At 54.7% G+C, this 15,071-nt stretch overlaps 3 protein-coding genes across 3 annotated transcripts; all 3 read left to right on the forward strand.

The window, feature by feature from the left end:
* Window positions 1-73: 73 nt before the first annotated feature.
* AYL99_11918 (hypothetical protein) lies at window positions 74-269 on the forward strand (the record flags this gene model as incomplete). The annotated part of the gene is made up of 2 exons (XM_018843422.1): window positions 74-187; window positions 243-269. 2 exons carry the CDS (start codon window positions 74-76, stop codon window positions 267-269), a joined length of 141 nt encoding a protein of 46 aa, XP_018687263.1.
* A 2,500-nt stretch (window positions 270-2,769) lies between these two features.
* On the forward strand, window positions 2,770-3,770 carry AYL99_11919 (hypothetical protein; the record flags this gene model as incomplete). The annotated part of the gene is made up of 3 exons (XM_018843423.1): window positions 2,770-3,290; window positions 3,332-3,419; window positions 3,480-3,770. 3 exons carry the CDS (start codon window positions 2,770-2,772, stop codon window positions 3,768-3,770), a joined length of 900 nt encoding a protein of 299 aa, XP_018687264.1.
* A 5,445-nt stretch (window positions 3,771-9,215) lies between these two features.
* AYL99_11920 (hypothetical protein) lies at window positions 9,216-9,629 on the forward strand (the record flags this gene model as incomplete). Its single annotated transcript, XM_018843424.1, has 1 exon — window positions 9,216-9,629. The coding sequence occupies one exon, from the start codon at window positions 9,216-9,218 to the stop codon at window positions 9,627-9,629; it is 414 nt and encodes a 137-aa protein (XP_018687265.1).
* Between the last annotated feature and the right edge of the window lie 5,442 nt (window positions 9,630-15,071).

Below are 15,071 nucleotides of genomic sequence, written 5' to 3' on the forward strand. Positions count from 1 at the left end.
CCGACGGCATGGTCGTCGATGGCTCGGGCATCCCGTGACACGGACCGTACAGGGCGGGGCCCCAGGGACGACCATGGACCGCGCGACGTTCCGCGAGGATGAGTTACATGGGCTCCTCCGACTCCATGTGGCGGCCATGCAGCTGAACGTGCAGGTAGAGCGCGCCGTAGAAGCGCTGGCAAACCTGGTCAGTCCCCCGAACCGGCCACGGATGGGACGAGATTGCTGACCACGGTATCCAGGACCCCAAACACACTCATTCATCGTAAACTGCAAAGTGGGCAGCGAATCAAGAAGGCCGACCGGACCGGAAGGCCGACCTTCGATTCGACCAGCCTTTTCCAGGCATCACTGACCCCCTCGGACTCCATGAGGTAGATTCTCTGGTCGACTTGCCGCGATGTGCAAGTGCTGACCGGCCAGGATATACACGAACTCGCCGGTCATAGGGTGTTTGGAAAGGTGGAATTCACTGCACAGGTGGTGCCGATGGTGAAATCAGGCCGCGTCGGTGGTGAGACGCGTGCGGGTATGCTTGAAGATGTCCCGGGACTGTATGTCGATGTGGTTTTACACTGGTATCCTTGAGATCTAGCCCAGTTGAACAAGTTTCGACGACAGTTAATGGAAGACACGGTGACGACGAAAAGAGCGGACCAAATCCTAACAACGACGACGCCTGCTGCAACGACACTCGGACAGGTGTTTCCAGCCAGGGAGAGCTGAGCGATGATGTAGACATGTACCGAGTCAGCGAGTCGACAAGAAGCTCACGACGGTAGACCTCCTCGAGCTCGCCGACGAAGTCGTCTCTTACCTCAAGGGGCCAGAGCTAGGGTCTGCTGACGGTCTTGACCACGAAATGCATAAAGGGCCAGAGCAAGGAGACCGTCGGTCCACTTTTGACCCTTTTGTCGGATAGGTGGCGCCCAGCACCTGGTACTGGTAGTAAGACCGTCGACCGACTCCTGGGATAGACCGGCCAATACATTGTCTCTGACCTAGTCAACGCTAGAGCGCAACCAACATTGATTCAACTGCCGTATTTGTCCGCGGAGGATGTAAACGTCCTGGTCGCCGCCTGTCGTGTGTGCGCCCTGCGGCGCGGAGAAGCTGAGACCGCATTCTGTCACAACCCGTCGAGCAGGTCCCAGCTCTATACTCCAAAGGCAGTGTGGTTGAGATGAATATGGTGGCGTCGACAAGAAGCTTTCATTGACGACAGCATGGTGCCCGCCAATCACATCGCAAGTATTACTGATAGTGCCCACCAATCACATCGCTAGTATTACCGACGGTGCCCACCAATCACGTCGCGAGTATTACTGACTCTGCGATATGCAACCCGACCAGAACCAGCTGCCCAAACGGAGCACGTAGAGAGCAATCCATACAAACAACCATGTCTCATTGACAGCCCAGCATCTTCTAAACCGATTCAAATGCTTAAGACGAACCGAGCTGGCTATCTAAAGTTCGTGAAACAAGGCTGGTCATGATGTGTGTCCTCCTTCTGTCCCTCATTCCCTCGAAAACCATTTTCTCACCTTCCTCCTCCAGGCTCCAAATATCTGTATGGTCACAACATACGAGTACATCATCGTCTTGAACGGGACCCAGGCCAGCCCCCCTTGATAAGATCCTTGCCCAATTCCTCGGCAACCCCATCAATCATGGCCACTAGAAACACCACGGGGCCTTCCATACTGCATGCATCAAGAAAGAGAAAGGACTCGGTTGAAATAATCTACAAGGTCAATTCTTGTATTGCAGGTGCTGGTCGCTTCGGGGCCGGTTGGCAAGGACATTGTCGTTGCATCGTAGGCAAGGATCAGGAGGTCCTTCAGCCGACTTTCCAGGAAATGTCGCCGCACTCTGATCTGGCTGCGGTGAACTTTTCGAGGCGGCGGACCATCCACTCGAAGCTGTACTCGTCTTTGGGGCCAGAGGGTCGGCCCAGGTGAATCCAGATCAAGGGTCCACCTGGAACATCGGCCAGGCACCGCTGACGCTGACTCCGGCAGTGCGAGGCAGGAATCGCTGTGCTTGACGTGTTTGCGCCTGTTTCGAAGCTAGGTTCCCCATCAGTAGTGATGCGCATATCTTTACCTTCTACTTGGTATATACCTTCAAGTGGCTAACGGCTGACCGAGGCTAGGGAAACAGACAGTCTCTCTCCCTCTCGTGCCTTCGCATGATCGAACTAGCCGCCAGCATATATTGTACACAATTCCCGACCAACCCTTGCTTCTGCCTAGAACTATCAAGTGAAAGCAACCACTATCAGCCCAACACAGAGAGACCAGTCCCAGGGGTTCTCCCCGGACGCGGCGGTGTCTGATCCTCCTGCCTACCTCTGTAGACTTGGTTTTACGCATATACAGGTCCGAAGTTATAGGGCGCCCAGAGCTCCAGCGACCGGGAATTCGGCCTCCATTACAGGGACGATCGAACTCAGAGTCTGGGTTGCCGCTCGATTTCTCTCTGCACCAGGCTGCTCTTGTCTGAGACCATGGTGACATCAAGCTACTCACACGACCGGGCTAGCCGACCTTTTCCGCAGCTGGTGTTAGAATGTATACGAATCCCAAGCACCCTTTCGATCGAACACATTCATGGCACGACAGCGACGATATATGATTCGAACTGCATGCTGCTGCTGCTCTCAACTGTTTTGCACTCGCTGATGCTCAAGGGCAAGGATATATACCTGGATTATACTCTACTGTGGAAACATCTCTTGCTGCATTCTTACCTGGGGGACGAACGATGCGGAAGAAATGCTATTCCCACTTCTCGAAGCCCGACTCTGCCGCAGAAGCTGCCAAAGACCTAAACGGAATGCTGGTTGACAAGCGACTCATGAAGGCAACCACGACTACTATTCGCACCGTACATGGATCTCTCCTGGCCTCGACTAGATTGAAGTTGTCATGGATGCTAGCCGTGTCCCAGAGCAGGCTCCAGCCAATCACTTGCGGACCGTGTTGCGTACGCAAAACCACCGAAACGCTCGGGAAAGTCAGAACTATTGACAAAAACCAGCACCAACCCCAGAAGTCAACCAAAATCCGCGACGGCAACAGCACGATGGGAAGATCGGCCGGCAAACCCGGAAAGCCAAAGCGTGGACGGAATCCTCGAGCCAAACCCAAGACCGCTGAAGAGCTCGACGCCGAAATGACTGACTACTGCGGAGGCAACAACCCAACCGCCGTGGGACCGACCGCCGAAGCCGCAGCCAGCAACGGTGCTACTCCCATCTCAGCACCCCGGCGCTCGATCCGAGGGTAAAGGAGTTGTTCCTCGCTGCTGCGGACAAGTCTCGAAGCCTAGGTGCAGAAGTGGAAGAAGTGTCTGTCCCGACACATACCACGGCAAGTGCAGTGGGGACTGGTATCTCGAAGTTGGGAGGCTATGTGAGTAAAACACTGGCGCTGGGAGGCCGCAGAGGCTAACAACTCAACGATCTCAATCAGAAGCTATGGCCGATGACTCAGGATAAATGGGACAATGCCATTCCATCGACCAAAAACATCTACCTGAACGGCGTCTATGCTCAGGACATGCAGAAATTTCCCCAGGCTTGTTTGGGTAAAGCAAAAAATCTCTCACTCAGGGCGCGTCATGGCTACGATGCAGCGCTCGGCGACTGGTCGTCAATATCAACCTTTGTCACCGACTCCAAACTCGAAGAAATGAAGCAGCAGAAGACATTCGACGTTTTGATCTTACCAACATTGCCATTCGTGGGCCAAATCACACCCTGAGCTCGGCGAATCAGGGGCAATAGGGAATCCGATATTGCAGCTGCAGAAGCAAGTCGGTCTGGCTGGAAATACAGCTCCTTTCAAAGATAGACTCATTCTCGTCCTCCTTCTCTCAAGAACAGAAGGAAGAACCGAAGAAGACGACGAGGAGGTACATGACCCACGGCTGCGAACGGGTGCTGTTACTGTTAATGCCCCTATCTTCACGAGTGGCACAAGGCTCTTCTCAGTGGGGATGTCGGGTCAGTTCGTAGATTGATCTCCAGAGGGTTTCGACATCGAGAGTCCTATTCTGGAAGGTCTTCTACCTCTCTGTCACGCTGCGACGCTTTCGGTGGCTGGTCACGGCATGTCTCCTGGCAGCCGGCGCAACTGTTGATGGCAAAGTTGGCTCGTCGGGGGACACCACTCCAGAATGCAATCGCATTGAAGAGAGAGAAGATGGAAGTCCGCCAAGCTGCTCCTCTGTCTTCGAACGTTGCGAGTCAAATACATGCCAAGGTGGCTGTTCGTGGCTGCCGGTCTAGTCTTCGTGTGGAAAAGCGATAACGCTTCCGAAGATGACGACGCAAGACATGGAGTCAAGGGACATGTCGATCTCTTTCGGGAAATCCACATCTCGGGCCACGATGGGGAAAAAAAGCTGAGACTTCAGTTGATGCCGGAAACAGTCCTTTCACAAATCTCTTCACGTTGGATCCTCACGTCCAGCGGGTCGAAGAAGACCATTTGGTCATGAGAATCAATACCTCTTGACTGCCTGTTGGCTGAAGTTGCTATGGTCCTCAAAGACCGACCCCCGCAGATAGGAAGGCACATACATCTAACTAGAGCAGGGCCTGAGAGGGCGACTCTCGGGTTGTCCGGGTCTCCAATTGGACCAGAGCTCAGGACCGTCAAAGGCTAAGGTCGAAGCAAGGTCTAGGATCATCTAATCTCATAGGGACCAAATGGTTAGATGGGGTAGGTACTTATATACACAGCAAACTCAAGTGGCTGGAAATGTACTGTACTTCCTCCAGAGTTCAGCATGCTCCGTATCCACAAGGATGGTGTCAGAGAGCCTTGGGGTGGGATCGTTAGACGAAGAGTCAGAGGGTTGAACACGTATCTTGATTTGTATAAAGCTGTCCTTGAGACATCGACTTCTCGCACTGTTGAGGGCTTCTCCAGCAGTGCGAGAATAGAGGTCCTATTTATCTCTATCTGTGTATACCTTGTGGGGGCCGCCTTGGCACTTGGGGGCCGTTGGCCCCATGGGGGCCATTCGCCCCATGGGGTGTTGTCGGCCGGGAAGCACATTGTAACAGCCATTGTAACAGCCATTGTAACAGCCATTGTAACAGCCATTGTAACAGCCATGGGGTGTTGTCGGCCGGGGAGCCCGGGTGACAGATGGCTTGGTTTCTTGGAACTCCAGAGTTTGATAAATGTGTGTGCATAACCCAATAGCGCAATACCTGGGCAAAATCAGTTTTGGCCTCTACTTGGTGCACGGGGCCCATCCTGTACGCGGTGGGGTACATGATCCCCCACCAAGTCTGGTGGTCGATGGGCGTACAGGGGATTGAGACGACTGATCTGGTGTGGATGGTTGCCATGCTCATTGGACGGGCAATCAGCCTGGCACTGTCTCTGTGGGCTGCTGACGGCTGGACGAGGGAGCTCGAGAGCCGCTGCGTCAAGGTCGTCAAGAAACTGGAAGAGGCATGTTTTGTCAAAGCCTAAGTTGGATTCGGATTGTACGTAGACAACTGATAATCAATGTGTTGAATACTGTTCATGGTGCTTGTGCTTGTGCTTGTGCTTGCAAGACGCCAGGGGTATAAAAATGGCGTCTACTATCGTGGTATGATTCTTGCTCGAGACTTTGTTCAAAACACTGTGGCCTTCTCGTTAAAATACGCTGTGGGACGGCGTTTTCACCGCCTGACTCCCCAAGGCGACCTGCTAAGCGTGGGAAGAAGACTGAAGCTGAAACAAGACGGGCACTTGGTACATGCACTGGGCAATGGGTACCGGGCAGAAGCGGAGGCAGAGGCAGAGGCAGAGTGTCAGGGATAGTGCCTCAATTCCCTACCAGAGGCAAAAAGACAGAGAACCCTACCAGCTGTTGATAGATTCTAACACTTTGACACTCACAACAATTATCATGCGAAGGTTCGAGATATTCTCTTGGCGCCCAGCCTTAACCCTCACACATCTCAAAATCCACTTGCTACCTTGAAAAGGTCAAAAAACTTAAAGCGTTTACCACCTGGATTCGAACCCTCGCCTCGTGTGCGTAGCTCAGCCGGCCCGTAGGCGCCTATACAAACCACACGGTCCCTCAGGCAATAATAATTGACGAGGGGGTGCTGAGCGTTGTCAAACAACCCTCAGCACCCCCTCGTCAATTAATGATAGATTTAGGCACTATAGTAGATAACGATAACACTCTGTCGTTCATGGCCGTCACCGTTGTACGAAGGCGCTTTTCCTCACCCGATTGGTCAAAGGTCAGGTGGCACGTAACGTTACAAAAAGCAGACCATTGGATTTCAATCCTCTTCCGCAACAAGCAAATCCGCGGCTTCTTTGACGAGGTTGCCTGCAAATACTGTTTTCGCTTGGCTCAACAGGATGATCAGCGGCATCCCTGTGATTGTTACTATCTACAACCCACTCTTTGTTTGAGTCGTTCGTCACCAGCATCGCCATAGCCATTGACGCCTCACGGTAGTGTCCCCCGAGAGCTCAAAAATGCGAATGTTTACTTTATCGTGCGGCTTGCTTTTACCTCTCCTCATATGCCACGATGTCCTCGACGGTCTCGCGCGCTGAATCTCTGGCTACTTCCATCGCTGTCTGCCGAACGTTTTCTCCGACTTTGCCATGTCCGTCTTTTAACAGGTCGGGTGACAGTACGCTATTTGTTGCTCCCTCTTCAGGAGCAGGAACCCGACTCCTCAGCCGAGGGAAATCCTCCCGGACCGCGCGTGCAATGTCATTACCTACCATCAACCCGGGAGAGTGGAAAATGTATCGTTCGTTGCCGGGGATGCTGGGTGAAAGAGCCTGGACATGCACACATATACACACAGGAGACAACCTCGACGTCCCTGAAAAAGGAGAAATCAAGTCAGCGAAGGGCAAGCCAGGGAAGACTGGCCGACTTTCTTACTGACTGACTGACCGACAGGCGGAATACCTACATGACGTATGGATACAAGGTTCCAGGCGTGCCAAAATCAAACAAACCTCTGTGAAGGCCCGGCTGACCACCAGGGTACCCTCCTGTCAGGCTTGGAGCTGGTCTGCAGACTCTTTCCTGTCATGGACGGCGCCAGCAAAACGATCTGATCAAAATTGCCGGGCCTTTGATGAGCGCCACCGTCATGATGTTCAGCAGCATTTCTGTGCAGCATCTCTGTGACGCTGAGTTCGTCGGGCATTGAAGTGGGTTGGCAGACCCAAGTGGTTGACTTGATGAAGCTCTGAAGATGGAAGGAAACAGATACTACGGTGCACCCATGATTGGAGGGAAGAGGAGAAAGAAACTGAGGAACAACGGCCGGCTGGATGGGCAGGATTCAAGCAAGGGTTTACGGAGGCGATGTTCGACAGGCTTGAAGGTGCCGACTAACTCACAGCCTCCCAAAAACCGAATTCAGCATCCTCTAGGCCCCGCCAGGACGAGTGATCCTGGTGAGACTTGTTTCATCGTGCCCGGATTTCTGGTATCTCTCGATTCTCGCACAACCTTATCTCTACCGTACGCCCTTGCGAGGTAGCTCGGTAAGTCGTGCAGCTGACCGGGAAACGAGTGTTTTGAGGCAAACTGGTGGCACAACGAGAGGGGACTCCTCTCCGGCCAGGGTGGTAGCGGCATCAACGTCGCCAGCACCGCGACCACCACGCTCACAAACGTCATACTCGAGCACCCGACAGCCGAGCGGCCGGGTGCGCAATCTCCCACCGCTACCGCCACGCCAAGGGGCAGATTTCGGCGGACTTGAGGGGCGAGAGGATGCCGAACTGGTACGAGTAGATAATGGTGTTGAGGACACAGGTCTGGGACATCGCGCACCACGGGCAAGGGTAGGGGTTTGATGCAGACAAGCATGACGGGCAATGTGGCTGGATCCAGCAGGGGAAGAAGAGGTCGAGGTCGTTGCCCGGGATAAGGCGGCGACGGGGTGTGGTGGGAGTCGGGAGGTGATGTCGTCCATCTTGTTTTCTTTATTCGAGCTGCCCTGGTTCAGCAACCGTGGGAACACGATCGGATCACTGTCGACAGTCAGTCTCCTAACCTCTGAACCACGATGTCGATGCTGAGGGAGAGGAACGTCAGCTTTTCAGTTCTCGTTTTCGAGCTTGTTCGTACGACAAGCGAAGTCACATCGCTACAGAATACCAGCCACTCCTCGTCGCGTTTCACGCCGGGAAACAAACTCACCGACTGTGGTGTTGTGGACACAACACACATAGACAATTGATGTGTGTAGCGCGGGAAAGAGAGCAAGAAAGAGAATAAACAAATCCTCCATCACCGCTCGCTCAAGAGGGCAAGACTCCTGGATCGATAGCCATTGCTGAGCAACCCAGGCCGACGGAATAGGCAGCCAGTCCCATGCACGTCTGCCCTGTTGCTCCATTGTGGTATTTCGAAACTTGGGCCAGACAACAAAATCACCCCCGAGAACAAACGAGCCCCGTGCTTGGACCCCGGGAAGTTTCGGTTCACGGGTTGTTGGTCATTACCATTTCCATGCCCAAGCTTCAACATGAGTCATGACTGAGCCATTCTGAGCTGTGCTGTGACGACATATACAATCCTGAGCTCGGCTTGGTGAGCTCGGAGGCGTTCCCTGAGTAGCGTGAGCAGAGTGCTACTGTGAAGGTTCCGAGAACTTGGCCCCTGGGGCTACAAAAGAGGGACCTACCTGGATCTTCGCTCCCGCTCGACTCTTCAGAGCTTGAACGACTCGACAAATGGACTGCACATTTTGCCACCTCGTCCTGAGTTTCACTCTTTGGGGTGTTTTCTCGGTTGTCTCACAGCCCGAGATAAGGACAACGGTCTTCAATAGCCTTGGAGGTTCTTCAGCTCTTTTGAGCCGGCCACGATCACGAGACTGGGCCTGCGTAGGGCTTACCCTCTCACCGAATTTTTGTCCATCCGTTTTCCTGTGTTTGACTCCTGCGCAGCAAGCAACAGATTCGTGTCCCATTCGCCTCTCTTACGGCAATAGAAAGAGGAGCCGATCGCACGGGGATTCCAGCGAAATTCAGCGCCGAGCCATCGCCCCGAGAACAAGCTCAGCGTCTTGCTCGACAAACACCAGAAACAACAAAGTCCCAGATCGACATTGATTAAACCCATCCCCCGAACTTTTCTGCGAGCTCGCGAGCGAGCGACCGGCACCTCGAACCGCCTTGATCAAAAAGAGCCCGAACTCCGCCATGGCCGACAAATACGACCCCTCCGCAATACCCTCCACCCGCGCAGTACCCCAACCACAGCCAGACAGACAGGCTTCCCAGTCTTCTCCTCCACAAATGGCCTACGACCCTAACTACCTGCAACAGCAGTACGATGCCAGCCGCGGCGTGAACCAGGGCCACTATAGCGGCCTTGGATACGGGCCACCGCCCCCGGGCTGGAACGGTCAGCCGCGGCAGGTCATATATCAGATGGATCGAAGCGGCGATGGGCCCAGGTATCTGTACGGGAATATTGCCCGGGTTGGCGTACTGCCGCTGTTTAGAGGCATTGATTTAAGAATTTTCCTACAGATGGGGGAAGGGCGGGACATACAGCTGTCGAATGGGCATAGGGGGCGATATCTGCGGCTGTCATTTGAGGAATTCCGTTAACGAGGCGGGCCTGGTTCCTACGTTCGATTAGATCTTTGCATGGCGTGGCGGGTCGGAAGCAGCATATCAATATGCCAAAGGGTAGATAGATTGCAACACATTCTTGACTGCATAAAATTGTCCTCTACATTGCCAGTTCGTCCTTGCGTTCGAAGTCCCATTAACTCAGTCTTTGCCCCTTTCTTTCACATCACAGAACAACTATTGGCACCGCTCAATCCCACCACTTTCAGTCGTAGTTTTCGCCGGCCCTCCGGGTGATTGTCTTCCAGTACCTCCCCACATCAACTCGCCCGTCAAGGCACTACTATACTCTGCGTAGCGATCACAGTGCCGCCCTTCCTGTGGCATAACACACTCGGACGACCCGTCTTCGGCCCTCTGGTCGGTGTGGTGCGTTCATCCTGCTTCAGACCCAGCAGCACGACGTGCTCGACGTCATGGTAGTGGAGGGACAGACAGAAAGCTGCTTGCGCCAGTAATGCTGGGCACTGTGCAGCGACTCACGGGACGAGATGGCGAAGGGCGATGATGGCGAGCGCCGGGGTGAATCGTTAAACACCCTGTGCCTTGCCCAGCTGTGCAGTGCATTGACGGGCGTCCGATACCCACGTGGTATCATGGAGTAAGCAAGCAAGTAAGTAACCTGCCACAGGAGGAATATCCACTGTTTGGGTGTAGTTATGATATGGATTCTAAGACGAATTAAACTAGCGGAGAGGTGTGTGCGACACCCGCCATGTGTGAGGTAGCATATAGTCCCCCGCAGGGAGCGAGGTGGCACCTATATATATGTGTCATGCTGTGTGTACGTATGGTGTTGATAACCACACAATCCCAGGCCCCGGATTGTGACCGTTGAAAGGTGATGTTTGGGGAGAGGAAATGAGGGTGGCCCTTTTAGGTGAGAGATAGGCGTCGATATCGTGGAGGTGGATGCGGTAACCCTAGTTGAAGAAGGGCGCAAAGGTAGCCACAGAGCATTTCGACATGCCCCGGGTCCATCTCCAGGCCGAACTGGTCGGAGAGTGCTTCCCGAGCTTGGGTCGATGTTTGTTTCGGGAGGTGAGTTGGGCATTGAATGACTCGGTGGTCCGCACTCCAGGCCACCGTCGTATGGCCCGGGTAGTCACGGTTCCAGCCGCCCATCAGATGAACAAGCCCAACGTGAAAAGGGTTGCTGGCTAGCCGACAGGCTCACAGAACGCTCCGGTACATCCTGACCAAGCGGGAAAAGGCACAACTTCACGCTTATTCTGTCATGGACGAGGGCGACAAGGATGCACGAGAGACGACATCCGCCGAAGACATAGAGTGGATTTAGTAAGCTTTGCGAGTGTGCGATTCTGCTGACGCGGGCACACACAGTCGTCGCTGACGGTTAGAGATCTGTGTGCAAATTGCCTATCCGTAGTTGCCACGGACAATGACTTGACGCTTAGAAGAGGAGAAGAGACAGACCTCTCCAGATTGACGAGGTATTGTATGCCGACAGCCTTGCAGGCATTTTCGGGAGGCCCGACATGTCTCGAGAGCACGTCGATGCGCAGAGTCGTCCACGGCCGCTGACCGGACGGTGATTACGAATCGACCCCTTCTACTCGTGTATAAAATGGGCCGTAGCCCCAATCGAGGCCTTGGAGACTAGGCTCCCGCCTACCTACTGCCCGCAGTCTGAGTCGGGGCCGACGACATCAGATCAGCCGCGCCTGACCACGTGAGGTATCCATGCGAGATACACACTGCAGGCTGCCGACAAGGTTGTGCAAATTCAGGGCGAGGAGGTGTGGTCTCCACACGGCATCCCCCGATCTCTTCGTCTGAGCACCGATACCTGCCTTAAGTCCTCGCGCATGGCGTTGGCCTTGACAGCCGCCTGTTGTGAACTTAGCAAGGGAAAGGTACAAGATCCATTTCCCCGGTCACTGACCGCGGGTAACTATCATCTCTTCAAAGGACTATTCTGATTTACACGCCAGGTGTTCGTTCTGTAGCCCGACGTATCGGACCTATCCTCCCGAAGACAGAGGTTAGTTGAGGCCCGTGCCCTATAGTCTGCCGGCACATTGTAGTCATTGTCGTCTCGGCGCCGGCTACCATTGCCGCATAGCCACCCGAGCGCCGGTGGTGTGGGATGCATTCGCTATGCCCATCACCTGCCTGGGGAAGGACTTCGAACGATATAGTGGGGTTCTGTCAAGGGAAATTGACGCACTGGCAAGTTTCGCCGGCTCGTCGCTTGTCGCGACACGCCAGAGTTCCCGAGCTGTGCTCTTCCCGATCTGGAGGCTGATATCTCAAACTTCGCCTCCTCCAGGTCGAACTCGTTCCAAGGATGGTCGTACGGGCACTGCCCGCGGCCTCGGTCCTGGGGGGATCGAGGAGTAGCTGATAGGCGTCGGGCGTCGGCATTGACCCGGACGCCTGGTTGATCGACGATATTGAAGCGACCGTTCGTGGTAGATACTTCACGGCCTTGAATCCGGTCGACATATACTTGCTTGAGCTGCGGCGACCGCAGTGGGGCTGGCTCCTATTGCCGTAGAATATGAGCCCCTGACGACCGCTTTGATGTGAGCTGACGAGTACCGACAGGGGGTGGGGGTTCGTTCTACCCGTTCTAAGCATATCCCGCTGAGCCGTATATATTTACGTCCTTTCTCGACCAGGAATTCGTTCTGGGGCATCCAGACACCCCGTTCATCAAAGTTCGCTTTGCCTGTATTTCTTGGGTGGACTCCCTAGCTGCGATCTCCCTGCACGCCCGCCGGGCGTTTGAGAGGGCGACGCGACAACACCAACCCGGTCCCGCTGCCCCTGCGGAATGGAGAGCTCATTGACGTGTACGCCGTCCCGCTAGAGATGGTGGTCTTCAAACTCTTCGACGTGTTTCAAGAACTTGGAGACGCAGGAACCCCATGTTTTGGCATCGACTAGACTTTCGGCGCTGAACGACTCCGTTGCCGCTGCACCGTCAACGTAGAGGAGTACATCACCAATCAGTCCCCGCTACTTCAAGCCTGGGCGGAGGCCGCCCAGACGATGGCCAGAACCGGGGGCACCGAAGCCTGGCCAAGGGGCATGACACAACGTAGGAGCACACGCACTTGTGAGCACTGTCGCTCCCTAAAGCTCGGGTGCAGTTTTTGAGTCCACAACTCCTCTCAGGATGGTTGTCCCCAGCACGAGTCCATCACCGTAGGAATTTAGAATCTGACTCGCAGTAGAGACGCCCCCGGCGAACAGGAGCGATGCGATCGCTGCAAGGGAGCAGACCTGCTCTGCGTGGTTGAAAAGCATCCCGAGAAATGAGGCCGCGTAGGATGCCTTTGGTCACTTGATACGAATTCCGCATGGTTCCCGCACCATGACTACCTCCATCCACAACTGGATCGACCGCTGCCTTGCAGCTGCCTCGCTGATGGTGGTTACAGTCAATTTCCGCCGCCGCCTGGCCTTGGCCTGCCGGCAGAGCTTATCGAGGAGTGGAAGGCCCGCCAGAAGCGGTGGACGCAACCACAGCAAGATGACCGCAAGTACATCATGCATAAATGGACATAGCCGGCGATCGACATCAGCTCGAAGACCTAGGAAGAGCTGTGCTGTCAAGGCTCTTCGTACCTCAAGTAAGTAGTAGAGATCGTTCCTCTCGTCCCTCTCGACCTCATCATCTGTCCACTGACGCAAAACTCAGGCCTCCGCATGTGCACTGCCTTCCCAGAAGAGTTCAGCCACAGCGACACTATGTCAGGGGCCATGCCGTTTGCAAGTCCTGCTACGAGCTCTAGCTCCGCCGCAAGCGCAGTTTCTTACGTAGCGCAGGACTATGTGTAAGGGAGAGACTGGCGTTGGAGGCCGAGACAGGGGAGCTCGTACGCCTCTGCGGTGCTTGCAACACATGGTGGAGGAGATATCGGGGCGAGTGGCGTCTGGAGTACGTCTGCTGGCCGAAAGATCCCACGAAAAAGCGCTTCTATTAGCGTAAGCCACGTTCCAAGAAGGAGCACACAGAGCACCGAACTATCCAAGCTCACCAGTTACGGTTAGAGATGCCGACCACTGAATCGCCCGGCCCTAGAGGCTGGTGAAGGCACGGCTAACAGACGTCGAGGATACGACCGTAGCCTCCACGGCGACGGATACCGTGCCTAGCTGCCAGCCACACTGAAACCCAGGCCGACCATGTACGACATCGCCTCGACGGATTTGTGCCCCTTGTGTTCTCGACCTCGCGGGCCAATACTGCGAGCTGCTCCCTACCTTACAAGGCCTCTGCCGTCAGTTTTTTCAGAGCCTCCGCCGCACGAAGTCGCGGATCACGCAGAGTGACCTCAATCGGCACCTCGCAGCTGGTAGTAACGGTAGGGACATCTTGTCACGAATGGTTCGACTCTCGGATGATCTTTGTGACCAGCCTCCAGAAGCCGGTGACGGACCAAACGAACCATGCCGCCTCGTCCGGACCCGCGCCGTACAAAAACTTCACCATGGACTCGGGGCTGCGCTTCTGGGACAGGGTCACCACGGCGAAGACGTGGCACTACCTGACATATTAAAGTGCCATTAATGGCTATCCTCGGGCGGTGTTGATACCCCCCAGATCCTACTGTCGTCCGAACCTCATGTCCCACGCCCCGGGGCTACACTATCTGGCAACCGTGATTGCCTGGAGCTACCCAAAATAGGTGCGCCTATGGGAGAGTGTCAGGAAGAGGTCCACAGCCCCTTGGGGATCGCCTAAAAAGACTAAGAATCCTGTCATTTTATGACAGATTGTCACCCGGGAAGCAGGGCTGTTACAATGACTGTTACAATACGCTTCCCGGCCGACAACACCCGATGGGGCGAATGGCCCCCATCAGGCGTTTAGCCCCTATGGGGCGAAAAGGGCATTTGGCCCCCATGGGGCCAACGGCCCCCAATGCCAAGTCGGCCCCCACAAGGTATACACAGGAAAGAGATAAATAGGACCTCTATTCTCGCACTGCTGGAGAAGCCCTCAACAGTGCGAGAAGTCGATGTCTCAAGGACAGCTTTATACAATACAGATACGTGTTCAACCCTCTGACTCTTCGGCATTTCATGCGGAGCCTGTCTTTGAGATCTACACGTGGGACGTATAGGTACGCTGTGCTCCCGTACTGAGCTACGCACGGTAGGCGAGGGTTCGATCCGCGTAAAAGACATGAGCTTTTTATAGCTTTTCGGATTACGTAGCTTTTGTGCGTGCTTGGCGAGCCGTGCGTGCGGGGTCTGTGTCCTCCCCAAGAGTCGACGTCTCGGAGTACTTATTCGGACCTGCCTATGCGACTCGAGGGCGAGCCGCCTAGGAGGAGGGGATAATTGTCATGAATGACAAGCATATAAGCTAAGAGGTCCAAGATCTGTCATGAAATGACAGGATTCTTAGTCTTTTTGGGCGATCCCCAAGGGGCTGTGGAC

The sequence above is a fragment of the Fonsecaea erecta genome (assembly GCF_001651985.1).
Source record: "Fonsecaea erecta strain CBS 125763 chromosome Unknown Scaff18, whole genome shotgun sequence".
In the NCBI taxonomy this organism is placed as follows: domain Eukaryota; kingdom Fungi; phylum Ascomycota; class Eurotiomycetes; order Chaetothyriales; family Herpotrichiellaceae; genus Fonsecaea; species Fonsecaea erecta.